The sequence below is a fragment of the Martes martes genome (genome assembly GCF_963455335.1).
Source record: "Martes martes genome assembly, chromosome: 4".
Taxonomy (NCBI): Eukaryota; Metazoa; Chordata; class Mammalia; order Carnivora; family Mustelidae; genus Martes; species Martes martes.
In genome coordinates this window covers 16,541,753-16,555,993 of record NC_137891.1, presented here as the reverse complement: position 1 = coordinate 16,555,993, position 14,241 = coordinate 16,541,753, and the positions used below count along the sequence as shown (strand labels likewise).

The window sequence follows — 14,241 nt, the reverse complement described above, 5'->3', positions numbered from 1 at the left end:
ACTGATAAATAGGAGTAATATTAACCTCATAGGGTTGTCGAGAGGATTAAACATGAGAGTGTGCTACTGAGCCATGCCAGACACAAGTAATCACCCAGTAAATGATAACCGTAATGATCAGATCAAAGCGTCCCTGTTCTCTTGACAGACCCCTCTATGTCTAGTAACACATGGCTAGGAGACAAGCATTTTGAACAGAGATTCTATTGGTGTGGGACCAATCCATTTGAGAGTCAGCTCACCGACCTTGATCTTGTTGGCACTGCGCCCAGCCTAATTGTATCTGAAGATCAGATGTAAGGACCAAGTGGCTTAAATGTCTACGGCGGCAAGAACCATTTATACCGGGTGGCAGATTAGTGTATTTTACCCCTAGTTACTTTTCACACGGACACCTCAACTGTTTCCTTGCTGCTAGCCCTGACTGTTGTCTTTGGTGATTATTAATAAAGAGTATTGTTTGCATTTCCCATCTATGTTTGAATTTCACAAGTCTTGTATTTCCAGGACAAGGGCCAAACTAATCAACAGAGTCTTTGGAAAAGCAGTCGATGGGGGCATAACCCACTTTAATTACCACTGAGGATTTGACATTGAACACACAGAAGGAAAAACATTTTTTAAAGATTTTATTTATTTATTTATTTATTTGAGAGAGAGAGAGAGAGAGAGGGAGAGAGAGAGCACGCGCACAAGCTAGGGGTGGGGAGGGGCAGAAGGAGAGTGAGAAACAGACTCCCCACTGAGCAGGGATCCGGACATGGAGCTCGGTCCTAGGACCCCAAGATCATGACCTGAGCCTAAGACAGATGCTTAACTGACTGAGCCACCCAGGTGCCCCACAGAAGGGAAATTGATCATCTGGTTAATTTTGTCTTCCTTTTCCTTTAACCATTCAGTCCTTACCCACCTCTGTGTGATACATATTCTTCTGAATGTTTTATTACCAATGTAGTTCCTTTCATCAACGGCTAATTTCATTTGTGTTCAGAGAGCATTCAGGTCACCAGGCTAAAGGGAAGCCGAAAGGCAGCTCGGGTACCTGCTAAGCCAGCACTTGGGGTGACCCGTCCAAGTGTCTGGAGGCTGCTGCCCTTCACCTAAGCAGCTTGGCCTGGCTACGGTATTCAAGCTGCCAAGAAAATAAGCCAGGACTTCAGTACTTTATGTGCTGGAGTCACATTTACAGATCTGGTTCGAAATGGGGTCTCAACAAGAGCGGCTCCTCCTCGGGCTCCCGCTCTTCTGGCTCGGTTCAGTGCAAGAGGGCCACCAGCAGCTTTTGGAAGTCCCCAGAGGTGTCGGATCGAACCATGTCGGAGAGAGACTTCTGATACTTCTCTTGGAACTTTGCTTTTATCCCCTGAAGGTCTGCCTGGAGGAGACATGACATCAGCAATGAGGACAAGGACATTATAGCGTGTTCACTGTGAATGCAGGCAGGTGCTGTTCCGAATAAATTGTCCCCATCTGCTCATTTATGCCATGAAACAACCCTTTGCAATAGGGACCACTGTTATTTTTGTTTTATGAATGGGAAACGGAAAGCAGACTCTATATCTCTAAAGGTTGAATATATGTATTTATTTATCTATATATAAATATATATATGTGTGTGTGTGTATATATATATATATATATATATATCCACCCCTGCAACCTTTAGGGATATACTTATATCCCAATATAAATTTATTATATATCTATATCCCAATAAAAACTTATTTATGAGTACCAAAACTTGAATTTCATATGATTTTTATGCATTACAAAATATTTTTCCTCTGAGTTTTTTATAGTCATTTAAAAATGAATCATTATTAGGTAGCAAGCCTGGTCTACAGGCCACAATTTGCTGACCCTTGGTAAAGGGTTAAGAAAATTATCAACAGAGATTTGAAATGAAGCTCTTTTTTTTTTTTTTTTTTTTGCTCTTGCACCCTGATCAGCAAGGCCATCAGTGCCAATCAACAAAATTCAAATCAGCATCAATTTGTAGGGGTTATTTTGAATTCATTGATAACTTGAAAAACCTGGGTGCTGGAGTTGGGCAGAGGACTCAGAAGAAAAACAAATAAAAAGATTGTCGTGCTCCAAACACTCTTAGAACCTAGTGAGGGAGACAATACCTGCACCAGAAAAGATGGAAGTACAGAGAGAAATGTCTCATAAAAGCAGCACAGAGCTTTCTTTAACAGGGACTTGGGTTCTTTTTTTAATTTTTAAGACTGTAGACTCTCTTGTGCATTCTAGACAGATTCATAAACTGTCACTTAGGTTTCTGGTTCTTTTTCCTCCTGCCTCACTGAGAGAAAGAAGGTGCGGGATTGTGCGAATGAGGGATTGTGCGAAGTGGGTGCTGAGCAGGAGGGAGATGCCAGCAGGATGCTGTTCTCCTCCCCGCTCCCCTACTTGGCTGGGGGAGGAGTTAGGATGGTGGGAGTCCGTGTGCGGGGTGGGATGGGGGACACTGGGGCTCCGTTCTGGTACCAGGCAGCTTTAGAAGATTAGGGGATCTGGCCAGTACATTTCACTGGGCCTGAAGAATTCTGAGGGAATGACCCATATGTGGAAATGATCCAGGATATGTGGCCAATCCTAAGATGGGACAGAGCATCTTGGAATGACCATTCCACGGCTCACGCTGCAGTGAACGTGGAGCCCCCGTGAGCCCCAGAGAGCGCTCCAGAGCGATCCAATCCCCTGGAGTCTTTCAGAAGTCCCGCTCTGCTCCATTGCACACCTGCTTCTTTGAGCCTCAGGATCTCAGAGAATTTGCGGGGTGGGTTGGAGGGTGAGTTGCCAAAGGACAGAGAGACGGAGACCATGGAGATCTGGAGAGGGGAGGAGAAAGGGAGACTCAGGAGAGTGGCAGAGAGACTAGGGAAGGGAAGGAGGGGGTAGAAAGAGCAATGGACTGGAAGCGAGAAGAAAACTATGAATAGTGGAGGAGGAGGAGAAATTCCAGGAATAGAAATTAAAAACGAAAGAGAGATCTTGTTGCTAAGTTATATTTTAAAACGGTGTCAGATGTTAAGTATTATTTGTCAAAAGCCATGGGCCAGGATTTGGGTTGGGATCTATCCCCCTTCAATTGACAATTTTTTGAGGGAAGATGTCTGTGGTTTTTCAAGGGCTCAGTTAGACTTCATTCTGCAACGCTTCTCCTACTGCAGACAAAATGCCATGCCCCCTTCATTTTGTCTCGCCTTAACTCTTCGTCCCCTTGTTCCAAAGCATCCACTGAGAATCTTGACAGCTGATTCCAAGCTTTGGGCTACTCGTCTCCCTCTTTGTTACACTCAGGCACTCTCAAAGTGGGGCCATATCATTTGCTTCTCCCAACAGGGCAAAAGTACATTCTTAAGAGGGCGAAAAGAACCTTAATCCTTTTAAGTGAAAGTACATATACACACACACACATACATAGAGAGAACATAACAGAATAAAGGAGGGCACTTGATGGAATGAGCACTGGGTGTTCTACGCAACGATGAATCACTCAACTCTACCTCCGAAACGAAGAATACAGTATATGTTAATGAATTGATTTTAAATAAAAAAAAACATAACGGAATATATGTATATTTACAGAGCACAATATATACATGCAGAACATTACAGAATATGTATATACAGAACATAAACAGATACACAGTCTACCTGTGGTATTTTGAGGGGAGTAGTGATGAGGAAAAAACACTGGGTCCCAAAGGCTCCTTAGTAGGATGATTGATAATTAAAAAAAAAGAAAGGCTGAGAAATATTGCCTTGTACTGATACGTCTCTTGTGCAAAACCGGGCTCCTGTGGTGTGTTCAACGATGGACCCAGCTCTTGGCTCCCCTATTGGGTGACCTGTCTGCCATCAACCTTCCAATGGAGCTGAGCATGGCTGTGCTCCCCAGAGCAGCCCCACCAGGTCCCCTCTGCACAGGCCACCAGCTCTCTGGAGCCACAGATGGCAAAAATAGAAGCAACTATCATTATTGTATTTTTATAAAAAGAAACAGATTGGAGCACGGCACAGTGTCTTCCACAAAGTCTGGGCAGGCAAGGGCTGTCTCTGTGTTACTTTTTCTGTAAATAGACCCTGAAGAAAAACTATTTGTGGATGACATCAGCAGTGGCCAGAAGAGAAGTGGCCGCCCGCGTCCTTGGAGTCAAGCGTGTCTTACCTCAGCCCTGGCCACGATGATGTGAATGAGTGTCTCCTCATCGGTGCCTGCACCCTTCATGGACTTGTACAGACGGTCAGCGAAATAGCCCTCCTGGTCCCGGGCACACCTCACTGGGCAGGACAAGGGACAAGAGAAGGAGAGGCTTTTACATGTCGTATAACATGGAGACCCTCTGAAGACAAAGAGCTGGCCCAGAGTGTCACCTGGCTGCCCTTGGAGCTGACTCAATGGTGAGACATATGTTTGAAAGGAGCCAGATCACACTCTAATGGGATCTGGAAGATTCCCCTGGCTCAGGGCGTCTGGACTCTTCAACCGAGACCTGAGTCAAAACCCCTTCAGCATCACCTGTGCTGATTGCTGAAGACCCTTCAGAGGAGGAGGACGCTGGGCCCACCCTCAGGCTTTCCCTGCCAAGTTCATGATTCTTCCGAGCAGAAGTAATTTTTCTTATCTATAGGAGATCGCGGAGGCTGGCGTTCCGTTCAGAGGGGAAACACGCATTGGCCGGTGACACTATGTAATAAAGCTTCATAATTGTGAACTCACTCTGCTGGACTGTGGCCTACTTTTCTGCACTAAACCACCTTCCCATCCTTTGTTTTTCCTCACAGGGTTTGCTTTGCGAGTCTCATCTCAGAATCTTTTCCAAGTGCCCCACATTCTTCTTAGTTCTCCATCTGGAATGCGGCCGGATGGAATGTCTGACGCTGTCTACGGACCACCTTCCTGTGTTCCTGCTAGTTTGCTCTTTTCTGGTCCTCCCCCTGCCTGCCAGCTTTGAGCTAATCCACAGATTAGTGAAGCGGGTTCCGATTCACCAGCCAGGCAGCAGAATGCTGCTCTACTCCTGCGGAGAAATCACTGCTCCTCTCCCCACCTCCCAGGGTCATGGGGACCCATCGTGACAAACGTTTTGGGGGAACGAACCACTTACTCTTCAGATGTTGACATTTACCTAGAACACCACATTTTTGATGTTAGTAATTAATAATAAGTAATCCGCTTAGCATAAATGTGGAATGTGCGTCCTTAGTATGTCCTGAAACGGGAACTCTTGTTTTCTAGGTAATTGCCTGTATGACTGATGCTTATGAGCACTGGAGAGGAAGAGGGTTAGGGAAGCAGGGCCTAGGTTGGGGGAGAGGGTCTGTTTCTTGCTTTTATAGGCCGTGCAGACTCCGCAAAAGTTTCAGTGGAGAAGAAGAGCCCAGCCTTAGGTGTCTGACCTCTTTATTCTGAAAATAATCCAAAAGCTGTTGTACTGGTGACAGTTGTGGGGAGAACCTGTCAATTTGGGGAGTAGCATACTTGAGACTCATTTAAGACCCTCCCCAGTGCAGGACTCACGGATGCTCGATTGTCTGCCTAATGTCAGGATGTTCAAACCCTTCATAGGTGTCTTCTTCCCTGACATTCCTGGTTCCTGATATTCTGGGAAGAGAATCCTCAACTTTCCTATTGCATATAGTCTACACCTGGTGAATAACGTCGTTATTAGCAGCAGCAGGAATCCCTCAAGAGTGTGGATGGGACTAGCCAGGGAAAATGTGGGGCTAGAGCTGTGGCATGTAGCCAGCCACTCTGAGGAGAAGATGGCCCCTTGGGGGAGCTTGTAGAGGTGTGGCTTCTGGGGCCCACACTTGGAGATTCTAACAGGTAACCTGGAATGGGGCCCAGGAAACTATATTTTCCCACACCTCCCCATAGAAGATTCGGATGCCGGTGGTCTGTGGAGCCCACTGGAGGAGTGCCGCCCCAGAGGCTGCAAGAGGTGGGAGTCACTGGGTCTCAAATTTAGCCATAAACTGGCATCTTTATGAGTCAGGTATGAGGAGAGAACTGTGAAGTTTAGAAAAGAGAACTGTGAAGTCATGTTCTATAATTTGTGTGCTTTATTCTTAAGGTCGTTTCTTTTTTCTTTCTTTCTTTCTTTCTTTTTTTTTTTTTTTTTGTTGAGGTAGTTTCTAATCATTTCTAAGTTTGCTACCACTGGAGTACAATGAAGTCCTGCATTTCATGGTGCCCATCTCCAGGGACGTGGCCTGTCCTTCCCCTGTGCTCTCTTCACACTGGTTCTTTTTATCTTTACTGTAACCTAATCTATTGGTTTGTGAGTATCCACCATGGACTTTAAGCTTAAGAGCAGGAACTAGACCTATTTACCTCTGATCGCCACACCTGGGTTAGGTGCTAACCAACTGTTAAAGAATGGAATGACTTTATTATTATTATTATTAATTTTGATTGTGGTTTATTGCCACTAATAATTAATATTAATGAAGATTAATATAATCTTCTGACTGAACTCTGGTATTTTCCTGATTTCATGGGTTGCAAGCACAGAAAGGATTTGGAGCCTCTGAGTCAGGCTGTGAGTGGATCTCTCTATCCACTTAAGAGACTCATCTTGGAAGCCCTAAGGACAGTTGTCCGTGTGTGTCAGTGTGGGTCAGGAACGACACCAGGGATGTTTAAGCCTCTGTACATCACAGTAGAGGTCCTGCTAGTTTGAATGCAAAATGAAGATGGATTAAAAAAATCAATTGCTGACATTGTTCAAAAAATTTTTTTTAGAACCCCCACAATAAAACACAACAAGAAGTTTGGCAGATAGAGCACATTTTTTAACTTCCAGGGCTGCTTTTTCAGTTCTCCCTCTGCTGGGGATCTGTCTTTCCATTTCTTGTGCTATTTGGGACAGTGCCATCAACTCCCCACCACAGGAGCATGGACAATGGACAATGCCTTCATTCCAGGGCTTGTAGAAAGGAAAAAGGAGCCTGCCAGACACAGTGCCATGCCCATCTTTCTGCTATTTCCTGCCTGTAGGCAACACCTGGAGAGAAGGTCGTGATGTTCGCTTGGCACAGGAAAGGTCTGGTGTCCCTCCTCAGTCTTGCTAAAGAGACCTCATTCATTCTAAATATTGAAGGGAACCAAGCGGAAAAGAACACCCTGGAGCCATCAGGCATGGGCAAAAACTTGCTCATGGATTGGAAACCTAGGTGAAACACTTCACGCTGAGTCTAGACAATGGTCCCAGACCGTTGACAGATGCTTTTGTGGATCCACCATCTTAATGGGGCTGTCATGGAGGCCATGGTGCATCCTGCCCAGATGCCCTCTTCAGGAGCAAGGCACTCATTCCAACTGCTGCCTACTGGCTGCTCACAGGTGAGTCCCTCCCCAGGAATGCGGTCCCCCCCCCCCACCAAGGAGCTGCCTTACCCAGGGTTGCAAATGCTCCCAGGGTGCAGCCAGTGTCTCCTGGTTGCTTATGTGGGGTGCAAAGATCTGGCCTTCTGGCCTCTGGACTCCAGGGCTCCGTGAGGATGGGGGGCAGCAAATCTCCCACCACAGTTGCATCACACTCGCTCTCTCCCTTACCCAATGCTGCTTCGAGGTATGGTTTCCAAGCTACTCCCTAAAATCTTCCAACACGCCAACCTCTGACTCCAAGTCTGGTTGGGACTGGCAGGGAGCCCGACCTAAGGGCAGGGACTCCCCATGGTCTACTTACCAAGAGTTAAGTAGGCCTTCTGCAGATCTCCTGACGTTTCTGCTTCAATGGCCTCTTCGATGTCTTTGTTGATGAGCTGGGGAGACAACCAAAGGCCAGCTGTTATTCCAGGCTTTGCTTTTGGCTTTGGTACTCGTGGGGTCATTTCTCTACAAAAAGCACTGAACTCTTCCAGATTTGGTCATGCAGCTTTAAGGAACCTATCTGGCCCTGTGTCTTACATGGCTGGGGATGGTGGCCCCCATTTGAGTGGGGACTCTCATGGCTGATGACTTTTGACCTCTAGGGGGTCAGATTTGACCCCAGTGAGGACCAATCCCTTGGCCTGTATGCTCATCTGTGAAATTGGGAGTGGGAAAACAATGAATCTACACTGTTACAATAATTCTTTACATCTTGGTAATAGTTAAGTTTCCAGGGTTGTTTTTAAAATTCTTTTCGCTTCCCATTTCCTAGGAGGCTGTCTGTGGTGGTAATCCTCTTTCCCGTACTGTTCTCATCTCCCGTGTCCTGGGACTGGGGACTCAGCCACCCACAGTCTGGGCGAAATAAGCAGTGGGGACTGTGAAGTTCATGATAAGGACTTGGTCTGATGTTTCTGATAGAATGGGGCTGCCTGGGCTGGGAGCCAGAGGGCTGACCACATCAAAATGCCACTTTCCTTCACTCGGGTGAAGGAAATGATCCTGTATTCACCATCGGCCCACCTATCACTCTGCGCACCATTCCACGTTAGGTTTCTTTCCAAATATTTACAGAAGCTGAAGTTCAGAGTAAATGGTGACTGTGTTTCAGGCAAGGACCACCTGGGCCAAACTCAGGGTAGGCAAATAAAGAGAAATAAGGGCTCTTGGTTGGGTCTGGGGACATGCAGTTAAGCATTAAGAATACTGAAACTTCTTTCATAGAAATTGTTTTTTGAGGGTGTGACACAACTGTGGTTCCGTAAATAATCGGGGTCCTTGGGGACACACTGGTGGGGTGTGTGTGGTTTATTCCGAAAACACAGTGGACAAAATATTCTTTGCAAAGCAAGCACAGTAGAGGTAGGGGAGGGAAGGAGGGTTGAGATTTAATGAGGCCCTGGTGCTTGATCTCCTTGTCAGGGTTTGACATCTAGAGGGCTAGTGTGGGTGATGGACCTCGACGGTGGGGACTGGCTTGGGGGACTTTCAGTTCTGTCCCTTCCTTAGCTGTCCCCAGCCTCTCTTGGGTTTGCTGCAGGAGCTGGTATTTTGAAAGGGACTGGTCTCACTTTCCCACGAACAGGGTTCTCGTTCTGCAGACTGAGATCGCATTTCAAGAGGACATCTTGTTCACACAGGTCTGCATTTACTAAAAAAATAATCCTCACATTAAACCACTTTCTGTTTCCATTGTTAACGCTGGGCCAGAATAGTGCATTACATTTTCTGTAGACTCAGTCGTACAACAGATCAAAGCAGGAAAGGAGATGTTCCGGGGAGGTGGGAAAGGGCTTCTGTACCCCAGCCCTGGGCAGTATTGCCCAGTTTCTGCTTTCTTCCAGCCTTTTCGGCACATAACTCCAGGGGGGCGCTGCTCACCTTGCCCCCTCTTGTCTCCCTCTCTCCTGCCCACATCCCCCTCCTGGGAGCTACCAAGGCACCCCCAGGGGCTCCACGGAACACCAACAGAAAACAATGGACTGGCTCAAGCTATTATGAATCTCTTTTGCAAATGGCAGGCTTTTCACTGCAGTTACTGGAACACTTAATTGTTAGGGGGCTCTTTAGACAGATCAGGTTTTCCGATCTTAGTACAAAACACAGAGCCCGGGTTGGATTCCAGACAAGCCTCCAAGGCCTCTAGTTACCAGGTAGTGTGCCTGTTGGGAGATTGTTAGAATAATAGAGGAGACATTTCTTTTTAAGCTGATTCACCCAAAGAGACAGCATTCCCACAGAAGAACCCTGGGCCCTCTGGCTTTGGCCAAGCGGTTACAGAGCTAGAGGCTCTGCAACAAGCTTCAGAACACAGAGAGGTGAGGGGAGAAGTGGTGACAGGTGTGGTGGGGACACAGTGTGCCTGGGTCTGGGTATGTGTACCTACAATTTATACTGAGCCCTGTGTAGGGAACACACTTCAGCTTTTTTTTTTTTTTTTTAAGATTTTATGTATTTATATGAGAGAGAGAGCTTGAGAGAGAGAGAGAGAGCAAGCACACAAGCAGGGGGGAGGAGCAGAGGGAGAGGGAGAAGCAGATTCCCCGCTGAGCAGGAAGCCCGATGATGTAGGATTTGATCCCAGGACCTGGGATCATGACCTGGGCCAAAGGCAGACGCTCAACCGACTGAGCCACCCAGGGGCCCATTATTTCAGCTTTCTAACTATACAGTTAGAAATATATCTAAATAGAACTATACATTTCTAACTATACAGGCCTTTCGTGGTTGGTCAACTCTGGGACTGTGATGTTCTCGTGTGGTGTCGCAGAGAGGGGGAAGCTCTGTTAAATGGCGGGGCTTTCTGAGAGTGTCAGTAGTTAAGGCTCACAGTTGGAGGGCAAAGAAAGGGCAAAACCCTAAGTTTTCACGCCAAAATAAAAATTCAACTCTATGCCAGGACGACCTATGCCACATAACATACTCCCATGATCTCAATGCTAGCAGCTTACTGATTTTAGGCAGAGACCCCTGGGAAGAATTATGAACCAGGGTCTTAAGATCAGGGGAAACTCACAAAAATCCATGAGAAAGATCAAGATGGATGATGTTCTGGGAAAGCTTTTGGAATGATGAATAGGTAATATGTTAGAGCTAGTTTCATGTAAAGAATCATTAAATCCGTAAATGATCTTATTGTCCATTTGAACTTTATTGGACGCTGACAGTTGCTAGTGTTTATTGAGCACCTACTGCATGCCAGGTACTACGTACTTTACTACTATTAACTCATTAATTAATTACTAACCCTATGAAGTAGGCACCATTATCATCCCTGTTTTACAGTTGGGGAAACTGAGGCACAGAATCCTTAATAACTTGCCCGAGGTCATATGGCTAGTAGTCTAGAGCAGACCTTTTAAATTTTAACACGCACCAGAATCACCTGGAAGTAGGACCCAAACTCCGGAGAATCTGATTTAGAAAGTCGAAGGTGGGGGCTGAGAATTCTCTCTCTCTCTTTTTAAATAAGAGAATTCTCATTTTTAACATGTTCTCAAGTGAAACCGATGCTGCTGTTTGGGGATTAATTTTGAGAACAACTGGCCTGGAGGGTATTCTTGCAGGTGGCCTGTAGTTCAAGTACACGTACACATACACACGCTCCCATGTACATGTGTTTCCAGAGTGATCACCAATGGCAGCCATCCCCCGGAACTGCAGCCACGGCCCCAGCCATGTGGGAAGAGGGTGTAGGTCATGGAGAAGTCTTCTAGCTCAGAGTCTACATAGTTCCAGGAGCAGAGGCCAAGGGAGTGCAGGGTCAGCTGGCTTTGATCATGACTCTGGGCACGATTTGAAAGCAGAGGGCCCTCAAGGCTTATATACAGTAATGATAAAATTCCTAAGCTTTATTGTCTTTTCATCTGCTGGCAACACACAGGAAACACTATTTCGAGTGAGGAGCGGCCAGCTCCAGCCGAGGTAGAGGCTGGGGCCGGGGAATCTTGTAGTTCTCGTCCACTCTCTGCTACTGGCTTGCTGTGTGGTCCTGAGAAGTTACAGATGGCGCCTTACTCGTAACAGACTTTCCTTGTCCTACAGTTGTAGGTAACAATGGCTGCTCAGCCTACATTACGTTGCACTATCGTGGCGACACTGAAATGAGATATGGGGCACAGAAGTCCTTGGAATTGGTTAAAAGCGCTCTCCAAGTATAAAATGGGAGACAGAAAATCTGACATTCCACAAAAAGGCTTCTTGCAATTAAAGACTGATTTTCAGGGTAGGACTCAGCACTAACTGCCTTGAGATAACGAACTTATCTTCTTGGCTTAAACTTATCATTAGATAAAAAAAAAATAATTGTTATGAAAGTCATTTATACACGACTTCTCAGGGGTCTGTCTCTGAGGCAGGTGCCATCTGTCGTGGGAGTGGCAGGCAAGTTGTCAGCTCAGCTGTAAATTGGAGTAATAATGAGAGAGAACGTTTGTGTGCCTACCACATGCCAGGCACTATTCTGAGCCCTTCACCTGTATCTTATTTAACTCCCGAAAGAATCCTGGGTGATAAGGACTGTAAGTAAAGTAAGGATGTAAGTAGAGTAAGGATGATAAGGATTGTGGTTCCTGTTTTACAAATGAGAACAGAGAGGTTGGGTCACCTGCCAGTGACAGGACCAGGATTGGAACCTGGACGCTGACTCTAGGGCTTTGCTCCTCAACGTGGCTCTCCTCTGCTTGCCTAGTCTGGGTTGGAAAACAGGGTTTCCCAACCTCGGCACTGCATTTGGGCTGGATAATTCTTTGCTGTGCTGCCCTGGGGGTGTTTAGTGGCATCCCTGGCCTCAATCTACATGCTAGATGCTATTAGCACAGCCTCCCCACCACCCAAGTGACACCCCCGAATGTTTCCAGACGTTCTCAAATATCCCTTGAGGTGGGGGAGAAGCCAAATCACTTCCGATTAAGCACGACTCTTGTCAGAGACCCCCTGCAGTTCCTGATCTCTGATCTTCTTCCAGAGATAAGAAGTTTTAGTGTGAACCCCGTTACCCTAGGACTTGTTTACTTACGATCTGGTAGGCTTGAAAGGTGGCACGTAATTGCTTGTGGCTCCTCTTGGCCAGGACTTCGGTGAAGGCGAGCTCGTCAGTGCCCCAGCGGCCTTCCCCTGCCTTGCGGGCCAAAAGCAAACATTCTGAAAAAAGCCTTTTGCAGAAAGACTGAGTATCCTGTTCTGTGACCAGGCCTCACCGGCAGGAAATGATAAAACATACACCGAATAGAAGTCAAGTGGATCGACGAAGCACTTGAGGCTTCCGCCGCGAGTAGACTTCACATATTTATGTATATTATTCATGCCCTCCCTTGTTCCAAAGTGGATCTGATGTGGTCAGCTCTGGTGTGCAGGAGTAGGAACAATTTTTAGGGGTTCACGAAGACCGTGTATATGAAGAACTATTTTAAAGGTCATACTTATTTCTCAGGTAACTCCCATTTTCATGACATAAAGAGACGTTTGCAGAAAATAGTGCTAATAAATTTTTAAAAAGAGAAAGAATGAGCTGAGGCTGGCCGGCCAGCCCACTTACATCATACAGATCTTTGGCATCCTGACCAGCTAGATCTTTGTCCACGTCATCTCCTTCATCACGATCAGCCTAGAGAAATTGACACGTTGTTATTAACTTGAGCTCCTGCTTGACCACAGAAGACAGAAAGGGAAAGTCCTGGAAAGCTGGGGGCCATCTCAGAGGGGTGGCGTGGGGGAGATGGAGCCCGGCAGAGCCCCAGTGTTGCTCTTTGCTGCCATCTTTAGGGCACAACTGATAAACAGAGTAACTTCCGAGACAACACTTGGGTTTTCTTTCTCTTAGGAACCAGGGTCACAAACCCCAGGACCTTGAAGCAGGCTGAAAGCAACCTCATAATGTCCCCTGGAGTGACTTCATGGGAAAGTTAATAGTGTTCCTTTAAAAGTATCACTTTTCACCCCTTGGAGGTTCCTGGTATGGAAGAACCCCGAGACTTGGTCCTGGAAGGTCCTGGAAGTCCAAGCTAAGTAAGCACTTTGTGGCAGGCAGAATTCTAGGATGACCTTGAGCAGCCCAGCCTTGCATGATCCCCTGCCCTTGAATGGGGGTATTAAGACCTGTGAATGTAAGCTGTCGCTCCCATGATTGTGTTACATTACTATACAAAGGAGGTTTTACAGATATTATTCAGGTCTGTAGCAAGTTGAGTTGATCAAAAGAGAAGCTCCCCTTGGTGGGGCTGATCTTACCTGTAGCAGGGACACCAGAATCTTTTTTAGGTTTCCACTGGTATCAGCTTTGACATCTGATTCAAGGCTCTTGTCAAATACTTTCGAAGAAGAAAAAGGGAGGGGAGAAAGCAGATGATTTCTTTCCCAGAGGTATTTTAAAAGGAATGTTCTATAAAATTTAATTTTTTTTAAAGTTTTTATTTATTTATTTATCTGAGAGAGAGCGAGCGACCAAGTGCACAAGCAGGGGGAGCAGCAGAGGGCAGAGGGAGAAGCTGACTCCCCACTGAGCCGGGAGCTCAGGGCTCCCATCCCAGGATTCTGGGATCATGACCTGGGCTGAAGGCAGACGCCTCACCGACTGAGCCACCCAGGTGCCCCGAAAGGAACATTCTTTACCCAAAGTCAGAACAAAAAGTCACTTACACCTTTGGTAGGCTTCTTTAATGGCGACGATCTCCTAGGAAGGGTAATAAAAGAAAAATCATTACTCCAAAGTGGGATGACCAGTAGGAACCACATAGAGGGAAGCGGCCGGAGCCTGACTCTGGACTCAGGATGCCTCTAGAACTTCCTCCAGAGAGAACAACGCCCTGGCTCAGGGGCCTGGGGCTGGACTGGGTCCCTGGAGGTGTGAAGAAGCC

The 14,241-nt window shown here is 46.6% G+C and overlaps 1 protein-coding gene across 1 annotated transcript in view; it reads right to left on the bottom strand.

The window, feature by feature from the left end:
- Nucleotides 1–651: 651 nt before the first annotated feature.
- Nucleotides 652–14,241, bottom strand: part of ANXA13 (annexin A13) — a 57,488-nt gene continuing 43,898 nt past the window's right edge. The window contains exons 5-11 of the mRNA XM_080802116.1: nucleotides 14,024–14,057; nucleotides 13,616–13,695; nucleotides 12,924–12,992; nucleotides 12,405–12,506; nucleotides 7,704–7,779; nucleotides 4,178–4,290; nucleotides 652–1,375 (exon numbers count right to left, since the gene is read on the bottom strand). Coding sequence (XP_080658242.1) covers nucleotides 1,256–1,375; nucleotides 4,178–4,290; nucleotides 7,704–7,779; nucleotides 12,405–12,506; nucleotides 12,924–12,992; nucleotides 13,616–13,695; nucleotides 14,024–14,057 — 594 coding nt within the window. The 3' untranslated portion in view covers nucleotides 652–1,255. The remainder of the gene's footprint in view (nucleotides 1,376–4,177; nucleotides 4,291–7,703; nucleotides 7,780–12,404; nucleotides 12,507–12,923; nucleotides 12,993–13,615; nucleotides 13,696–14,023; nucleotides 14,058–14,241) is intronic.